This window comes from Lycorma delicatula, chromosome 9 (assembly GCF_047948215.1).
Source record: "Lycorma delicatula isolate Av1 chromosome 9, ASM4794821v1, whole genome shotgun sequence".
NCBI classification, from domain to species: Eukaryota; Metazoa; Arthropoda; class Insecta; order Hemiptera; family Fulgoridae; genus Lycorma; species Lycorma delicatula.
Window position 1 is genome coordinate 94,792,701 of NC_134463.1, and position 19,345 is coordinate 94,812,045.

The window sequence follows — 19,345 nt, forward strand, 5'->3', positions numbered from 1 at the left end:
TGTAATTGATTTTTCTTGTATATCAATTCGGAACAAACCTGTGAGTTAAATTCCATATAAGTATCTTGACCATTAGCTATCCATTTGAAAAACTGATGTATTTATTTTATACAGTAACATTTTTTTCTAATACAAATTTTTTTCTTATTAACTCAATTTTCAGGTTCTCCTCTTTGCATTAACCAAACAGAAAATAATATTACTTACATGTTCAGGATGAGGTTGCCATTTTATATTAAGAACATATTTTTGTTAAACATTATGTAGTGTAAATGATTTGTTTTTTTTTTTTTGGTTGTTTGTGGGCGAAAAACGCTTGGGCGTTATCATCGCCCGGTAGTTATTATTAAAAGTGCAATATAACTGCGAAACAATAAGCTATACAAGGTGTAAATGTAATATTAATCATATAATAAAAATTTACTAAAACAAGTCAAGAAGGCAAAATAAAACCCAAAACTAATATCACAGACAAAGTTGATAAAACATTAAAGATAAAATAATAGAATAAAGAAAGTATAAAAACTTACCTAACTCTGATGGGTTGTGCAAAACTCCCCACCCTGGATAGTAAAATTAAACTAAAAACTCAAATCGAAAATAAAGGTTAAAATTATTAAAAAACTCTCCTTACAGAAAAACATATATAAGTATATTAAATCCTTTGCAGTAACCCAGTACTATGCAAAAAGAGAAACATTCGCTCCAAAACCCTGCCATCATTGCCCAAGACATCACAAATGCTGCTGGGTATATTAAACTGACGACGCAATGCCGCATAACATACACAGTCCACGAGAATGTGGTGCACAGTCATGCGGCAGTTGCATCGTGTGCACAGGGGTGGGTCCCCTCCTGACATTAGATATTCGTGTGTGATCCTCGTATGCCCCAACCGTAACCGGCAGAGGACCACTTCCTCACGACGAGAGTTCCTACAAGAGGAGCCCCACGGCAACACTGAGTCTTTAATCCGTCGAAGTTTACTATCGACGACAGCCGTCCAGCCACTTTGCCACCTTGCTCGCAGTGATTGTTTTATATGATTAATAAAATCAAAGGTAGTAACTCGGGTGGTGAAAGGAAGCTGAATACACACATCTTTCGCAGCAGAATCCGCCCTCTCATTACCAAGAATCCCAACGTGGCTAGGGATCCAGCAAAAACCTACCCCCTTGTTTCATTTTTCTAACTCAGCGATCTTATCATAAATGCCAACGACGACAGGATGTCCAGAATAAAGGTTTTCCAACGCCTGGAGAGCACTGTACGAGTCACTGCAAATAAGAATGTTCCTATACTTAGGGCCAACGATACTTAGAGCCCTATCCACAGCGAGTAGTTCCGCGGTGAACACACTCGTAACACCGGGTAGGCCAAACATATAAGTCTGCTCATTGAAAACAAAAGCACAACCAACATTACCATCATACTTCGACCCAGCAGTGTATACCACCACGTCTGGGTTCGACTTAGTGAGGAGAAACTGGAACACCTGCTGGTAAACAATAGGTGGCGTTGATTGTTTATCATACGTTGTAAGGTCAAACGTAAAACTTACATGGTGTATTCTCCATGGGGGATTCGAGCACGAACATGATGGAAAGAACGAGGGAGTGCCAACATTCCTACGCTGCAGCAGACGTCATGTACGGACACCCACAGGCGCAGTACAACATGGACGGTCCTCATACTTCCTCAAATTAGGATTCTTAAGAACTGGGTCAAAAGCTGGGTGATTCGGCTGTCCGCTGAGACGGGCAAAATAAGATAACAAAAGCTGGTCTCGTCTATCCCAAAGATGGCTCACCACTATCTACAAATAAGCTTGCAATAGGGCTTGATCTAAACGCACCCGTGGCAAGCCGAAGAAAAGAATGATGCACACCATCCAGCATCTTAAGTATGGTTTGACGAGTTGAGGAATAGGCGACACAACCATAATCCAAACGGGATCGAACAAGGGAGTAGTAAAAACGTAACACACACGACCGATTGGCCCCCCCAGTTGGTGTTACTTAGGACCCGCATCATATCCAAAAGTTTGGAACACTTTGTCCTCAAATCCCTCATATGTGTGACCCAAGTAAGACGGCTATCAAAAAGCAAACCCAGAAACCTGACGTAAGTAGAGACAGAAATAAGCTTCCTGTTCAGAAAAACCCGTGGATTTGAAGGGTTCCGTAGCCGAGAAAAGACTACACATTTTGTCTTGTGGGGTGGAAATGTGAAACCAGTAGTCCCTGACCAAGCCTCAAGGCAAAATATAGTGTTCTGCATCAGTCGCTCCGCAGTGGATGTAGAGCGGCTTGCAACGTAAATAACAAAATCATCAACAAAAAGACAACAAGAGACAGGAGCCTGTACACAAGTGGTAATGCTGTTTATGGCCACAGAAAACAAGGTGGCACTTAATACACTACCTTGCGGTACCCCATTTTCTGAGACGACACTGTCTGAAAGTGAATCGTCTACACGAACACGAAACGTCCGGTGATTCAAAAATCCCCAGATAAAAGCAAGCATGTTGCCAGTGATCCCCCATTTCCGAAGGGTGTTTAGAACCAGGCCGTGTCGTACGCCTTTTTTATATCGAAAAAGATAGCAACGAGGTGTTGGCGGTTCAGGAAGGTGTTTTGTATGGCTGTCTCCATCGACACCAAATGGTCAATGGAAGATCTCCCATGTCGGAAACCACACTGTTCTGAAGAAAGAAAGCCATGTTTCTCTAAGTACCACGAAAGCCTGCAGTTCACCATCTTCTCCATTACTTTACACAACACGCTTGTTAAAGAAATAGGGCGGTAGCTTAAGGGATTGGTTTTCTCTTTGCCAGGCTTTAGTACTGGTATAATAAATGCCTCCGACCAGTCAGGCGGAAAGACTTGTCCGGAGAATAAACCATTGTAAATACTCAAAAGATGTTGTAGTGCTGAGTCAGGAAGGTGCGAAAGCATACAAAGGCGAACATTGTCCGGTCCAGGGGACTAAACAGACAGTATATATATATATGTCATGTTATATATATATATATATATATAACATGTTTCCTAGCAATTACTACAATTAAGTGATGATCTTCAGAAGATCTTTTGTAAAAATTGCTCAATGTTTCCCCAGTTCTCAATAAAAAGATTTATGTTCATATATTTATATAATTAGATATGATAAAAATGTAGATAACACAACTGACTCAGCTGTTTTGATCCATCTATTAAGCTACTAACTAAAATAACTACTAAGTAAAATAGAATGTCTATAACTACTAAGTAAAACAGAATGATAAAAGTTTCTGGAAACCAATACCAAAAAATCACAACACTGCATCATTTGCAAAACATTCATTTCCTATAAAATTTGATTTCACAACATAACAGTCATTTAATATGTTTTAAAAATAATTGAAGACTAGTCAACAAAAAACATACCATATTATAAAGTAGCTTTTAAAAATTTTGCACAAAATATTACTTTCAGATGCAATGATAAAGTAGAATGAAAATATTGTAAGCATGAAGCATGGCTTTGGATCTTTATATGTTTCTCATAAATTAAATACAATGCTACATAAAGACTTTTTTTCATTTATTATGTAGGGTTGGACCGGTGAGCCAGCATTCAGAAGACTGGAACAAGAGCATTATGCTCAAGAGCAACAATACAGAACACCAAGACAACCACAAGATTATCCAATTCTAGAAGAAGGACCACAGATGAATAATAGAAAAGAAATACACCCACCAGAGGTACAGCTGAATAAGAAAGTCATGAATCACATTGCTACATAAATACAATGATAATTAATACACAAATCATGTTAAAATTTTATATTAAAAATTTAAGAACTGTAATATACATTTAAACATTTGAACATCAGCGCAAAAGGCTACTTTAATCAAATAAAGTATAACTTTAATTAAGTACAGAAAGAAATACCTACATTATTATAATCACACAGTGTTTAACAATAGCAGTCAGAAATTACTTTAAATTTCTCAGTTTCTTCTTTTTTATCTTGACTTCACTCTCTGAATTCTCTACGCTCACTCTCGCCAGATAACCAATTTGCCAGATATGTACGCTCTTTCCATAATCCTCAAAATTTCCCGTTTATCCAGACTACCATAAGCCCTGCTGAAACCCACAAACATGTAGAGTACACCAATGTTGTACTCCCAACACTTTCTCAGTATCTGATGTGTTATGAAAATCTGTTCATGATGGACTTCCCCTTCCTAAAACCAGCCTGGTACTCTCCAATCCTACCCTAAATATATGGGCTTATATTTTTTTAACGTATTTTTGATAGCACTTTGTACATTGTAACAAGAAAGGAGATACCTCTATAATTGCTACATTCAGTCTTATCTCCTTTCTCATGGATTGGATACAGTAGTCAATTCCCAATTTTTAGGCATTTTCTCCTTCCTTTACATTTTCAGTATCATTGTATGTACAAGTTTCACAGCACATTCACTCCCATGCTTCATCAGATCCACATTAACTCCACCATTTCCTGGGGCTTTACCCAGCTTAAATATTTTAATTACCTCTATCACTTCATCTAACAATGACTCCTCCACCAAATTTTCAACTGTGATTGTTCATGAAGACATGATCTAGTTGGCATTCTCCTTTAGTGTAGTCAGAGGTGTTTCCAGATTTTGAATTTTTGATGATTCCTCTTGAAATATGCAGATTTCGAGATTAGGTCGTGGTTTTTTTTAGAGATCAATGAGTCTCTGTAACTTTTCATTTGTTCTGTTTGGGCAAATCAATTTCCAATGATGTCACGGTATCTTCTTTTTTTGCCTAGTTGAGGTTGAAGTTTTCGATTAGTCGTTTAACATGATTTTTGGGGATGTTATTTATGATCTGGTCGATTAGTCCTAGAAACTTTTCTGTCTCTATGCAGTCTTTTGAAGATTTTTTTTTTATTATTATTGAGGCATGGGCGTTTATTATGAGATTTTATTAGGCGCTTTTAGGTTGTGTTGAGATTCTTGGAGATTTTGACTTGAATTCTTGTACAGAGTTTATTATTTTGAGACTGACCAAAAAGCCTTTTGCAAACTGTTGGAAACGTTTCATCACTCTCTTTTCAGGTACACCTTTGTAGAGCCTATATCCTTGAGATCCCATGACGTCCTGGTCAGTGTTTCTTATTTCTTGCAGTTTCATGATGAGAATTTTGAGTTGGTCCATTAGAATGGTTATTATTTTTAGTTTCTCATCAGCATGAGTGAGTTTACATTGTGTGCCAAAATGTAGAATTTGCTTCAGTTTGATTTTAGATTTTGTATTGTTCTTGTGTGAGGGCATTCCTAACAGTGGCATGTAATACTCCAAGTAGTGGACTATTTCAGCAAGTCAGTGAAGTATTTCTCAAAATCCCTTTCACGGTTATCTCTCAAGGGGTCACCAGTGGTGGAACTAGGTCCTGAGTTACAACTCTAGATGTGATCATCTAGTGAGGTGATAGTGGGGTATGACTTGATGTAGATGAAGTTTGTTTAGATTCAGTTCACCGGACAAATTTCTCCTATTTGTACCAGATTTATCCAGGTGCACCTCATGGAGGTTTGATCTGACTGTTGTTATTTTGGAGAAAAGTTAAAATGTCTGATCCTAAACATTACCCTCACTGAGGTTTTATATATATATATATATATATTAATTTCTATTAACATAAACCACCTAGTACAGACAATTGAGATAAGACATTTTTTACTTTAATTTTATCATAACAGTACTTCACGAGATCTCACATCCTCAATCATGATTGAATTCATTTTATTAAATTGCACTTTAAAATAAAAATATTAAAAATACTAAGAATACTAAAAATAAACAATATGCACTTATTATATATTATTTTGCAATAAATAATTTTGGAACAATAATTAAAAAAAAAAAAGTAATAATCATACACAATCACTATTGTCTACTCACCTAAATCATTTGCTGTTTCTGTTTCCTTTATTAGGTTAACATCGGAAAGGTGCTAAATAAAAAAAAAAAAACATTAAAAAAATAAAATCAATAAAATGTCAGAAAACCCTTCCACTTAACCTTATAAAAATTGTAAATAAAAGAAAAAATATAATTAAAACCTAAATACTACTTCATAATCATAATTTAAAATGATCCTACGATCATTTTAATGTTTTTGAAAATAATGAAAGTCATATGAAATCAGAATAAACATTATTTTACACAACATAACAAAATTAAAAATTTAAATATACAAATAATAAAACTTAGATAAATGTCATCATGAAAAACAGCAAAAGAAAATTCATGAACATGATGTTAAGTAATTTGACTTTAACAGATCTCAAACAATTCTTAAACATTCATAGATCACAGACCATTAAAATATTTTGTTTATTTATAGGAACTACTAACAGGAGGTGTGGAACTTGTACCACTACTTGCTCGGAGAAGATCATTGCCAAGACGTTGTACATTAAGAACAACTGATGTAACAAATAACAAACGTCAAGAACAACAAATACAGCCACCTGAAACAAGGTATATCATTCAGCTTTATTTAATTTTTGTTACAACAAATATTTGTTCATCAACTATTTCCAATAATTTATTGGAAATAATACAGACTACTCGTCATTCATAAATATTAAAATTAAGGCTACTGTCATTAATCAGTAATAAATGCCAATAGCTAGGTGTTTATCATCTACTGCAATCACAATGTTCACCTTTGGTAATCAAGATATTGCTTACAACAAAGTTCACTGAAAAATATTATAAAACAGTTTTTACAACATAATGAATCTCTATCAATGAGAACAGTCCCTACCATATCAGTAAAGTTATTTTTAAAAAACAATTATAATTACCAGACATAATAAAAAGAAAGCTTTGTCGAATTTTAACTTTGAATAGGAGACAAGTAATCTTAAATAAACGCACATTATTTTTTTATTCAAGTAAACAATCACAAAATTTAATGTATAAGTAAAGTATGTAATTTATTTTTCAGAATATGGAAAGAAACAACAAATGACAAAGAATACCTCATGGAACTTACCAATCAAGTGCAACATAAACAAATGAAGATTAAGGTAAGTACTCAAATAAAGTTTCTTTAATATAACTTATTACCTATTTAAATATCCATCTCTTAAACAATGAAAATTAGAAAAGCTAAATGAAGAAATATAACTGAATCAAGTATACACATAACACCACTTGCACTCAACTGAGTGACGTGTGAGTCAGCCCTCCCTACCTTAAGTTGGAGCTCAGCAACAATAGCAAGGGATTTTATTCTGATGTAAAGCTAGATACAGGCAGTCATTCAACTTCAGTTGATTCACTGTGTTTTCTTGTTGAGCAACTGACAATATCAACCTGACTCAGCCCCTAGGCTAATTTCATTACACAGCAAGGTGCCTGTCCAAAAGTCCATATGAAAGATAAGATGACCAGTCAACATAGAACTCACCCCATACTTCAAAATCTTATTCCCTATCCTAAGTGGTATTGGTCTTCATTTGATACAAAAGTCCAAATAAAAATTGGCTGACCAAATGAAAAAAATTTTGACCAAAAACAAAAATTTTGATTAGTTTTTACACGAGTCAACAGCCACCAAATTAATCCAATAATTCATTAATGAATCCATTAATAATTCAATATTATCTGTTAATAATATATTAATTAATCTTTAATGTAATATTCACTAAATTTAGTTCTCTTCACAGTGTAAGGCTTTAGGTAGGCCCAATTTATGTATTTCCTGCATAAATAATTTAGGATGGCCAGTGGACGACCATATCACACAAAAATTGGTTCCCATACATTTAGAAAATTATAAAGACTTTCCACATGAATGTAAATTTTTTACTGAAAACATCAATTGAACAAATATTTGAGCTATGACATAATGTTATTTCTTATGTTTATTGTTTTGCTTTACATGTAGACCAGAATTGTAGTTTGAATCTGTTGGTAGTTTGATACACTCATGACCAGCCACCTTATATTACTTCAGCTATATCTGGGTAAGTTACCTTTGTTTGGTATTGTAACTTAGGAATACCTTAATCAACAACCATGAATTTAATGTAGCAACTAGTCTATGGGATGATTTATTCTACACATTTATTTTTCAAAAAAATTGGATAATATGATGGTCAAAATCGGATAACAGGATATCAAAGGACAAAAATAGGAAAACAGGTAAAATTAAATAACTACTATATCTCATGGAGAATTAGAGTTAACAAAAATTTTACTCTTGTACGTTTTTACTTCCTTGTACAAACTAAAGGAAGTATTGTGATCATGAAAAATTTTGGTTTTCCGATTTTAACAGAAATATTCATTTTGACCATCCCTGAATCCATTTTGACTAGTTTCAGCATGACATCTGTACATACGTATGTATTTGGTCGCATAACTCAAAAACGATTAGCTGTATGTTGAAATAGCTGAATGTTGAAATCTTGAATTTAGGACTATTGTAACATCTAGTTGTGCACCTCCCCTTTTGATTGCAATCGACTGAACCAAAAGTGTGCAAAAAAACCCAAAACATCTGAATTTTTTACTTTTTCTTAACTGCAGTAATAAGCCCTCATTGAGAGCTTTTCAATGATATATCATAAGTGGTACTTATTTTAATTGGTTCCAGAGTTATAGCCAAATAAAATGTTAATTAATGAAATATTTGGATCTTATAAAGGGAAGTAACAACAGTTTGAATCAGACTTCATCTGCTTTTTTTTAACTTTTTTTTTCTTAATTTAAATATATATAATTTAATTATTAACCCATGAGTATAAAAAAATGTTTACAATAAATAATTATTCTATAATAATAAAAAACTCAGAATCTGTTATTAGTAAAATAAAGTTTTATGTACTTTTAAAAATGTGTACATGTAATTTAATAGGCATTATTACATACGTGTATCTGTAATAGATTTGGTAAAACATCTGCTTATTTAATTTTTTTTTTTTTGTCTTCAGTCATTTGACTGGTTTGATGCAGCTCTCCAAGATACCCTTTCTAGTGCTAGTCGTTTCATTTCAGTATACCCTCTACATCCTACATCCCTAACAATTTGTTTTACATATTCCAAACGTGGCCTGCCTACACAATTTTTTCCTTCTACCTGTCCTTCCAATATTAAAGCGACTATTCCAGGATGCCTTAGTATGTGGCCTATAAGTCTGTCTCTTCTTTTAACTATATTTTTCCAAATGCTTCTTTCTTCATCTATTTGCCGCAATACCTCCTCATTTGTCACTTTATCCACCCATCTGATTTTTAACATTCTCCTATAGCACCACATTTCAAAAGCTTCTAATCTTTTCTTCTCAGATACTCCGATCGTCCAAGTTTCACTTCCATATAAAGCGACACTCCAAACATACACTTTCAAAAATCTTTTCCTGACATTTAAATTAATTTTTGATGTAAACAAATTATATTTCTTACTGAAGGCTCGTTTAGCTTGTGCTATTCGGCATTTTATATCGCTCCTGCTTCGTCCATCTTTAGTAATTCTACTTCCCAAATAACAAAATTCTTCTACCTCCATAATCTTTTCTCCTTCTATTTTCACATTCAGTGGTCCATCTTTGTTATTTCTACTACATTTCATTACTATTGTTTTGTTGTTCTTTATTTTCATGCGATAGTTCTTGCGTAGAACTTCATCTATGCTGTTCATTGTTTCTTCTAAATCCTTTTTACTCTCGGCTAGAATTACTATATCATCAGCAAATCGTAGCATCTTTATCTTTTCACCTTGTACTGTTATTCCGTATCTAAATTGTTCTTTAACATCATTAACTGCTAGTTCCATGTAAAGATTAAATAGTAACGGAGATAGGGAACATCCTTGTCGGACTCTCTTTCTTATTACGGCTTCTTTCTTATGTTCTTCAATTGTTACTGTTGCTGTTTGGTTCCTGTACTTGTTAGCAATTGTTCTTCTATCTCTGTATTTGAACCCTAATTTTTTTAAAATGCTGAACATTTTATTCCAGTCTACGTTATCGAATGCCTTTTCTAAGTCTATAAACGCCAAGTATGTTGGTTTCTTTTTCTTTAATCTTCCTTCTACTATTAATCTGAGCGTTAAAATTGCTTCCCTTGTCCCTATACTTTTCCTGAAACCAAATTGATCTTCTCCTAACACTTCTTCCACTCTCCTCTCAATTCTTCTGTATAGAATTCTAGTTAAGATTTTTCATGCATGACTAGTTAAAACTAATTGTTCTGTATTCTTCACATTTATCTGCCCCTGCTTTCTTTGGTATCATGACTATAACACTTTTTTTGAAGTCTGACGGAAATTCCCCTTTTTCATAAATATTACACACCAGTTTGTATAATCTATCAATCGCTTCCTCACCTGCACTGCGCAGTAATTCTACAGGTATTCCGTCTATTCCAGAAGCCTTTCTGCCATTTAAATCTTTTAATGCTCTCTTAAATTCAGATCTCAGTATTGTTTCTCCCATTTCATCCTCCTCAACTTCCTCTTCTTCCTCTATAACACCATTTTCTAATTCATTTCCTCCGTATAACTCTTCAATATATTCCACCCATCTATCGACTTTACCTTTCGTATTATATATTGGTGTACCATCTTTGTTTAACACATTATTAGATTTTAATTTATGTACCCCAAATTTTTCCTTAACTTTCCTGTATGCTCCGTCTATTTTACCAATGTTCATTTCTCTTTCCACTTCTGAACACTTTTCTTTAATCCACTCTTCTTTTGCCAGTTTGCACTTCCTGTTTATAGCATTTCTTAATTGCCGATAGTTCCTTTTACTTTCTTCATCACTAGCATTCTTATATTTTCTACGTTCATCCATCAGCTGCAATATATCGTCTGAAACCCAAGGTTTTCTACCAGTTCTCTTTATTCCGCCTAAGTTTGCTTCTGCTGATTTAAGAATTTCCTTTTTAACATTCTCCCATTCTTCTTCTACATTTTCTACCTTATCTTTTTTACTCAGACTTCTTGCGATGTCCTCCTCAAAAATCTTCTTTACCTCCTCTTCCTCAAGCTTCTCTAAATTCCACCGATTCATCTGACACCTTTTCTTCAGGTTTTTAAACCCCAATCTACATTTCATTATCACCAAATTATGGTCGCTATCAATGTCTGCTCCAGGGTAAGTTTTGCAGTCAACGAGTTGATTTCTAAATCTTTGCTTAACCATGATATAATCTATCTGATATCTTGCAGTATTGCCTGGCATTTTCCAAGTGTATATTCTTCTATTATGATTTTTAAATTGGGTGTTGGCAATTACTAAATTATACTTCGTGCAAAACTCTATAAGTCGGTCCCCTCTTTCATTCCTTTTGCCCAGCCCGTATTCACCCACTATATTTCCTTCCTTGCCTTTTCCAATGCTTGCATTCCAATCTCCAACTATTATTAAATTTTCATCTCCTTTTACGTGTTTAATTGCTTCATCAATCTCTTCGTATACACACTCTACCTCATCATCATCATGGGCGCTTGTAGGCATATAGACGTTAACAATCGTTGTCGGTTTAGGTTTTGATTTTATTCTTATTACAACGATTCTATCACTTTGCGTTTTGAAGTACTCTACTCTCTTCCCTATCTTCTTGTTCATTATGAACCCTACTCCTGCCTGCCCATTATTTGAAGCTGGCTTATTTAATATTAATTGAAAATTACAATTTAGAATCGTATTATTTTTGGATTTTCTAGTTTAATTTCTGTTTAATTTTATTTAATTATTCTAGAATTTCTGTTTAATTTTATCTATATTAAAGTTTACTACAGAGTGACTGAAAAAATAGACCCTCATAAGAACAACATATACACTGAGGCATAAATGCCCGATTTTTAATATATTGCAAAACAATCTTATCTTTTAGTTCATTACTGCTCTGATATTGTCAGACCTCTAATATTCTCCCTAAGTCGGAGTTGATCATCATTTTGTTTATTTGTTATTTGCTGCCAAACATTTAATCAGTTTGATGTAATTCTTCTGATCTTAATTTGTGTACACGTTCTCTAGTTTTCAAATTTTCTCTCTTTATATTCATCATCCTCTCTTAATCTTTTTATTCTTTCCTTGGTCTTAACGTTTTCTTCCTCTTTATATTTATCATCTTCTCTTAATTTTTTAATCTTTTTTTGGTTTTAATATTTCCTTCCTCTTTATATTTATCATCTTCTCTTAATTTTTTTATTCTTCCCTTGTTCTTAACATTTTCTTCCTCTTCATATTCATCTTATTGTCGTTTTTTGAGATATATTTCTTCATGTTATCTTTCTTTTTCCTGTATTGTTTCTTTTTAATTTTTGATTATTCATCAAATAATTCATTAATAAAAACTGAATATTTTACAGCGTAAGGTAACATTTGTAACCAGTATACAGGAGTTCACTAAACAGAATAGTTTAATTATTATTAACTTTTATTTATACGAGACATCAGAAATCTGAAACTTTTGTTAATCAGCAACTCACAAACTTACGACTAAAACTGATCTAGTAAAACGAGTAATAAAAGGGACTTTTACTGTATCCTAATATTTCATGTAAAATTGTTCAATTAATAATTGTATAAATATTTGATGTTAATAAAGACTAATATTTGACCAATTGTATAACTGTCCACTTTATTAAAGAATTGGAGGATCATATCTGACTTTCAAATGAAGTAAGTTTAAATGAAATGCAGCAGAAAATGAGTATATTTAATTTAATAAGAGTAGAAGGAAATCATATAGTGTCCACAACAGATTTTTTTTATATAAATTATTATAATTTGTTTTAATTTTATTTCATAAACATAGGTAAATGCTCATTTTGTAATGTTTTATAAATACTATTTATTTAATTAATAAATATTATGGTTATTATTATTCATAATGATGACATTTTTTCCTCTTAATATTTAGTAATTTGTTTTTTTATGTATATTATATATCCTTATGCTGCTGACACTGACAGACAAAAAAAATTTGTTAATGTTTCCCTAAGTGTGATACCATTTATTGTAAATACCTGTAAATACAATTTTTCTATAACCCTTAGTTTTAAGTAAATTATGCTTCAAAAAAAATTAAGGGAAAATATACTTAAAATCTGTAAAATTTATAATCTTGCAAGGCCATACCTATACCTGTGTTAGAATGATTTTGCTGATGCTTTTCTTTTATAAATATCCTCCGGCACATACCAAATTAATGTTCAACAGTAATTGGTTAGCATTTTAGTATTCCATTTTCCTTTATAGCGTTTTTCAATCACCAAAATATTTTGGTGGATACGTTCACAGTGTTCGTCACCTACATCAATGACATTGTCCGAGAAAAAATCCAGACATGAGTGGAAGAAATGTATTTTCAAAGACATATTACATCCCGTGGCTCTTTAATTAAGAAGCTGATTAACAATATTGTGGTAATGTCGGATTTTTTTGCCGAGAATGTTTTTGCAAACATCTTTAAATGAAACTCAAACTGCACTTTCTACATTATTTAACAGCAATGTTAAATAGTCTAAAAAAAATTATTTTTTGTTGGTACAGTTACTCTGCACTCATATTTTTTTCATTACTTTAGAAAAAACTTCTTTACTTTAGATCCTTACTTTTTTTCCACATACAAACCATTCTTCTAATAGGGAGGTCACCTACATATTTGTTCCAATGTTTAGCGTATTACAGCTTACATTTCCTTATTTTCTACTCTTAATATTATGTAACTGGTTCTTATAAATGGTTGCAAATTACATAAGTAACCATTTGTTTTTTTAAATCTAACCCTATCTTTCTTCAAATTTGAAGCATTCTACTCCACTCTACAATATCTAATGAGTTTTCAAAATCTATAAATGGGATAAGCATAGTTTTGTTTTCCTTCAACCTGGCTCCTAAAGGTAACCAAAGTTACTCTCCTACACATTTCTGTGCTTTTTTAAAGTAACCCAGCCATTATCTTGTACATCCTTCATCAGTCATTCTTTTACTGTCACTGTTGAGAGTCAGTAAGCTGATAGTTTACAATTTGCTACTGGCTAATTTATCTAGTTAACTAATTACATTCACATTATTCTGTTGTTATTCAAAATACCATAAGAAAAATGGGAATCATTATTGTTCTTCATACTGTTTAACAAGTTAATGTTAAAAAAATGTGATCTTTACTTAAGAAATAAGTTTAATATTTGTTAACATTAATTAGTTTAATATTTGTCAACAATTTTGAATTTTTTAAGAAGCTTAATTTTTTTAAATTTGTGAAACTTTTATGCGTGTATTGTAATCTTTTGTGCAGGAAGACAGAAATGAAGATCTTGTAAAAAGTAGACGACATTTTGAAACATGGGGAAAATTCTGGGGAAGACCAGGTCATGGAGCACCAAGAGGAAGAAATACAAAAGAAAATTTGGAGTATTTGCTTTATCAAGTTCCTGTGAAATGAAGTTAACACAATGATGAAATTTTATTGAAAAAAGGAATTTACAAGAAAGATTAACGAATTTTATACTCAACAAAAAATATTTTTACTCAACACTTTTTGAACTTTTAATCAAAATAATTATTTTAATTATTTAGTAACATAATGTAGATGTAATTTATAGAAAATGATTTATTTTATGCTGATTTCGAGAAAAACATTTTATTTCATAATGTTAATTTTTTTTTTTTAATTTCAAATCCGTTTTATACTGCTTTCAATATTTATGATACGGTTATAAACAAACTCTATAAATATAATGAAGGTTGCTTTATAAAACTATAAATCATTATCAGTTACTGATTTATGGCTGATTCTAATCAATTATAGTGAGCTATTAACAATTTTTAAATCAAAATATTACAAATATGTTGAAGATCTTGTACTTTTAGAGATTATCCCAAAAACATATCCTACATAATTTCTCACTACAACCAACAAATAAGCCTAATGCAAAATGTAGAAATTTAATTTATTTTTCAGACATTTTAATTAATTTTTTTAGATATTTAGCCGAACACCCTATTCTGTTTATTAAACACTCGTTCAAGTTAAGTTACATATATTGCAATCATAATAAAAAATTTCAATTGCTAACTGAAGCTGTACATTATCTAAAAAAAAATACAATATACAAGAAAAATAATTTAATATTTCAATCCAATTCAAAATAATAGAGTATAAATTAATGAATTTTAGTCAACCTATAAGGAAGACAGACCCATTAATAATACTGTTTAGATAAAAAGTTAGCAGAAAAATCCATCAAAGATAAATGTATTAAAAAAACACATGTAGCGCACATGTAAGTGTAAATTAAAAAAAGTAGTAAAATGAATTCTACCAAAAATAGGTAGTTGAATTTGTATTATACCTAGTAATACTGTTAATACTGGTAGTACTGAAATTGTTGCAACTAAATTTTAGCATTACATATTTTTTCCAGTGGAAACTCATTAATAAAAAAAAAATTTTCAACTACATTCAAATTTATTTTATGATTTTTACCTAAATATTTATGAATTTATTCGATTGAAGTATAATAAAATTATTGTATTAAGGAAATATTTTCTATAACAATAATTACAAATAGTTGCTGATTTACCAAATGTGAGATTAGTAGAAAAAGTGCATAAACTCGGTTATTAAAAAAATCCCAATTATTTTTGAGTTATAAATATTTGAGTGCCAATAATTATCTGAAAACTAAATCACAACTAATAATAAATTTCTTTGACAAAACTTCTAACATTAAATGGGCTTAGTAACTTCAACACATAGCAACTGACTTTACCTTAACAGCACAAATTATTCCTATTATATTTTCAGTTTTTTTCTCTAATGGACAATACAGTAAGAAAACTTCTTACTTGTAGACCAAACAGTATAGAATAAACTCATTTCACGTGTGTAACATATATAGAATGTAAATTTGTATCGATACAATGGTCTTTTTAAAAATGTTCACTTGTTTTTATATTGTTTGCATAAACTTCTGACATTTCGCCTACAGTATGGTGTATTTTCTATTCTCCAGATAAAGAAAAGTAATAATAATAATAAACGAACAACTTTATAAACTTCAGCTTACTGAGAGGCTAATTAATTTTTTTTGCCAAGAAATTAATGCCATTTGACTACAAGTATTTTCCTTTAACCAAAATTTGTTTGTTCTTATCAAATTCAATAGCAAGTATACCTACTATTTGTAGTATTTATTTAAGGCCACTCACAGTTGACCTTTTTTTTTAACCTCTGGGACCACCATTAGGAATTGCTTCAGAGAATGACATGAATGATTTGTAGCGTGTGAAAATGTCATGCCTGACCGGGATTCAAACCCAGGACCTCCAGATGAGAGGCCAAGATGCTACCACTCACACTACGGAGGCCGGCACTCACAGTTGACCTATTTTAACTAAAAATTGATCGTATGTGACTAGCACAATTATTTGCTAGATAGTTGTGTACTGTATATGTCATGTTACGTATGTACATATACAAGTTACCTTATGTAAAGATTATTGTGTAATAACATTGATTTAAAACAAAATTTTCAGTAAAACTTTGGTAAAAAGAGAGAAACACTAAATGCAATTTCAAAAACACAATTACCCAAGAAAGTCGTTTCAAATTTGAAATTTGATATACTTTATTTTGTATCTCATACACACACACACACACACACACACACACACACACACACACACACACACACACACACACACACAATATATATATATATGCACACACACACACGGACATATATATATATATATGCACACACACACACACAGATTTTATTGTAAAAAATTAATTTTGAATTAGTAAATTAACTGTGAACAAATATCACTGCATTTGCACTCTTACTATCCTTGCACCTGTTGCTTAACTTTACATTCTGTTAGTTTTGGTAACAAACCTTTCTACTGTCATGCCTGTCCACTTGCTGGAAAGTTATTGACCAGCTGCTACAGAATATCTTTCAAATAAGTGTAATGAATACATTTTTATAATTATATGCTAACAAGATCTACTTTACAGTTTTTCAGAAAAAAAATTACAGTATTTTTTTTAATATTCATGGGTTACATCACTTCTACTTTCATATATGTGGAACATGCAGTTTGTTAGAGTTCAACGAGCTCTATAAATAAAGTAATGAGACTGGTTCAGAAAAACTTTTTATTTACAATGCAATTATACATGGACTCTATCACCTGCAAAATAGTTCCCTTGGGAAGCCATGCAATACTTCAAACAGTTTTCTCATCTTCATAGAAGTGTTGGAACTCAGAAACCAGAATATCCTTCAGATGGTCAGTTACATGCTTTTTTATATTTTCTGCTGTTCGAAAATGGTGTCTTTTAAGGTTTTTTTAAAATCAGGAACAGAAAAAAGTCACAGAACTCATGTCAGGTGAACAAGGTGGTTGAGGAACTATAGGAATGTTTTTCTTTGCCAAAAACTCATTAATTGAGAGTGCAGTATGACAAGGTGCATTGTCGTGACACAGCATCCAGTCGTCTTTGATGGCGGGTCTCATGCAGGTTTTCCACAGTCTTTCAAGAGTTTCTCGTTAAACATATTAATTTACAGTCTGTCTTGTAGGCAAAAAATCCTTATGGACAATGCCATTACTATCGAAGAAACAAATTGGCATGGATTTGATTTTTGATTTTCTCATTTTTGCTTTTATGGGACGTGATAAGTTTGAAGTGTGCCACATCTTGATCTGGCATTTGGTTTTTGGGTCATACCCAAATATCCAAGATTCATCAACAGTAATAACATTTTTTTAGAAAATCAGGATCAGTTTCAATTCGCCCTAGAAGATCGCGGCACACTTCCAACCTATTTTTTTCTGAACAGTGAGGTTTTTTGAGACCAGTTTTGCACAAACTTTTTTCATGTCCAATTAGTTTGTCAAAATTTGATGGGCTCTGTGGTACGGTTCAAATTCAAATGTTCTCCAATCATTCTGATAGTTAATCGCCGGTCGTACCGTATCAAGTTTCTGATCCGCTAAATAATGTCATCACATTTTGACGTTAACGGTCTTCCAGAATGTGGATCGTCCACAACTGATTCCCGGCCATCTGAAAATTCTTTAAACCACCTAAAAACTTGGGCTCGTGACAGAGCGTCATCTCTATACACCCTTTTCAATTTTTAAAAAGTTTCAGTAGCATTCTCACCTAGTTTAACACAAAACTTGATTGCACAACTTGCTCGTAATTAGTATCACTCATTTTTGTAATGCACATCACAAACTCGTTTCACGGTCTCACTTGGCAACAATAGACTAAAAATATTAATACCTAATATAAATCTGCTGTTCATATAACCATATGTTTACTAGTAACATTACTGTTGCCGCTTTGTCTGCAAAAAAACTAGTCTCATTATTTACAGATCTTGTATACAAAATAAAGACATATGCCCCTTCTTAGAAAATTTTATTTTCAGCGTACGTATTAATTTGAGTTAATGTTTCTTTAACCGTAAACAGATAATCTGTACTTACAGATCATTATTTGAAATAGGCCTTAACAAAAAAGTTTAGTTCCTTACCAGCCATCATAACCAAGAATCATGGTTGGTTGGGTAGCTCGCCCAACCAATTTCATTTTGAGAGAAATTTAAAATAATATTTTGAAAAATATTATTCATTTGCATAAATGTTGTACGGCCAAGGTATTAAAAGAATCATAACTTACTTTTCCTTTCTTTCAACCAGTAGGATAATTTGAAATTTTTTTTGTCTTCAGTCATTTGACTGGTTTGATGCAGCTCTCTGAAAATTTGTAAAGCTAATAAAATTGGAAATCGAACTGCATAATGACCAAGTACATAATCTTACAAAAAAATAGCAAACTTGAATTTTTCAATATTAGTTCATGGGTTCAAGGGTTGAAAACATTTACAAAATTAATGAAAACAAATGATTTGAAGTAATTTTTACTGAATAAAAATAATATTGAACTTTATATTTTTTCATTGAAGGTAAAAATATTATTGAAATTAGATTTAGTTGATAATAAATAAAAAAGGCTTTTGGAAGAGTTACATAAGCCTTTGCAACAGACCCATTATTTTGAAATTGATTAATTTATTACTTATTAATTTTAATGAATTGTCGTGTTACATTATATTGTCCAATGAAATTATTATTAAAGTAGCTTCCATAAGTACAAAAAAGAAGTATAAATATAAAACAGCAATAGCTTATTACAACAGAAGTTTATTTTATCATATTTAAACCTGTAATATTTAAAGATATTAATTTTTTTTTGAATACGAACTGATATTCTTAGTTTTACAAATATTCTATTA

At 31.8% G+C, this 19,345-nt stretch overlaps 1 protein-coding gene across 1 annotated transcript in view; it reads left to right on the top strand.

Annotated features, from left to right (window-relative positions):
- LOC142330715 (uncharacterized) overlaps positions 1 to 14,472 on the top strand; it is a 49,566-nt gene extending 35,094 nt beyond the window's left edge. The window contains exons 6-9 of the mRNA XM_075376160.1: positions 3,597 to 3,746; positions 6,398 to 6,534; positions 7,007 to 7,088; positions 14,326 to 14,472. Of these exons, the coding sequence (XP_075232275.1) occupies positions 3,597 to 3,746; positions 6,398 to 6,534; positions 7,007 to 7,088; positions 14,326 to 14,472 (516 nt within the window). The remainder of the gene's footprint in view (positions 1 to 3,596; positions 3,747 to 6,397; positions 6,535 to 7,006; positions 7,089 to 14,325) is intronic.
- The last annotated feature ends 4,873 nt before the right edge of the window (positions 14,473 to 19,345 follow it).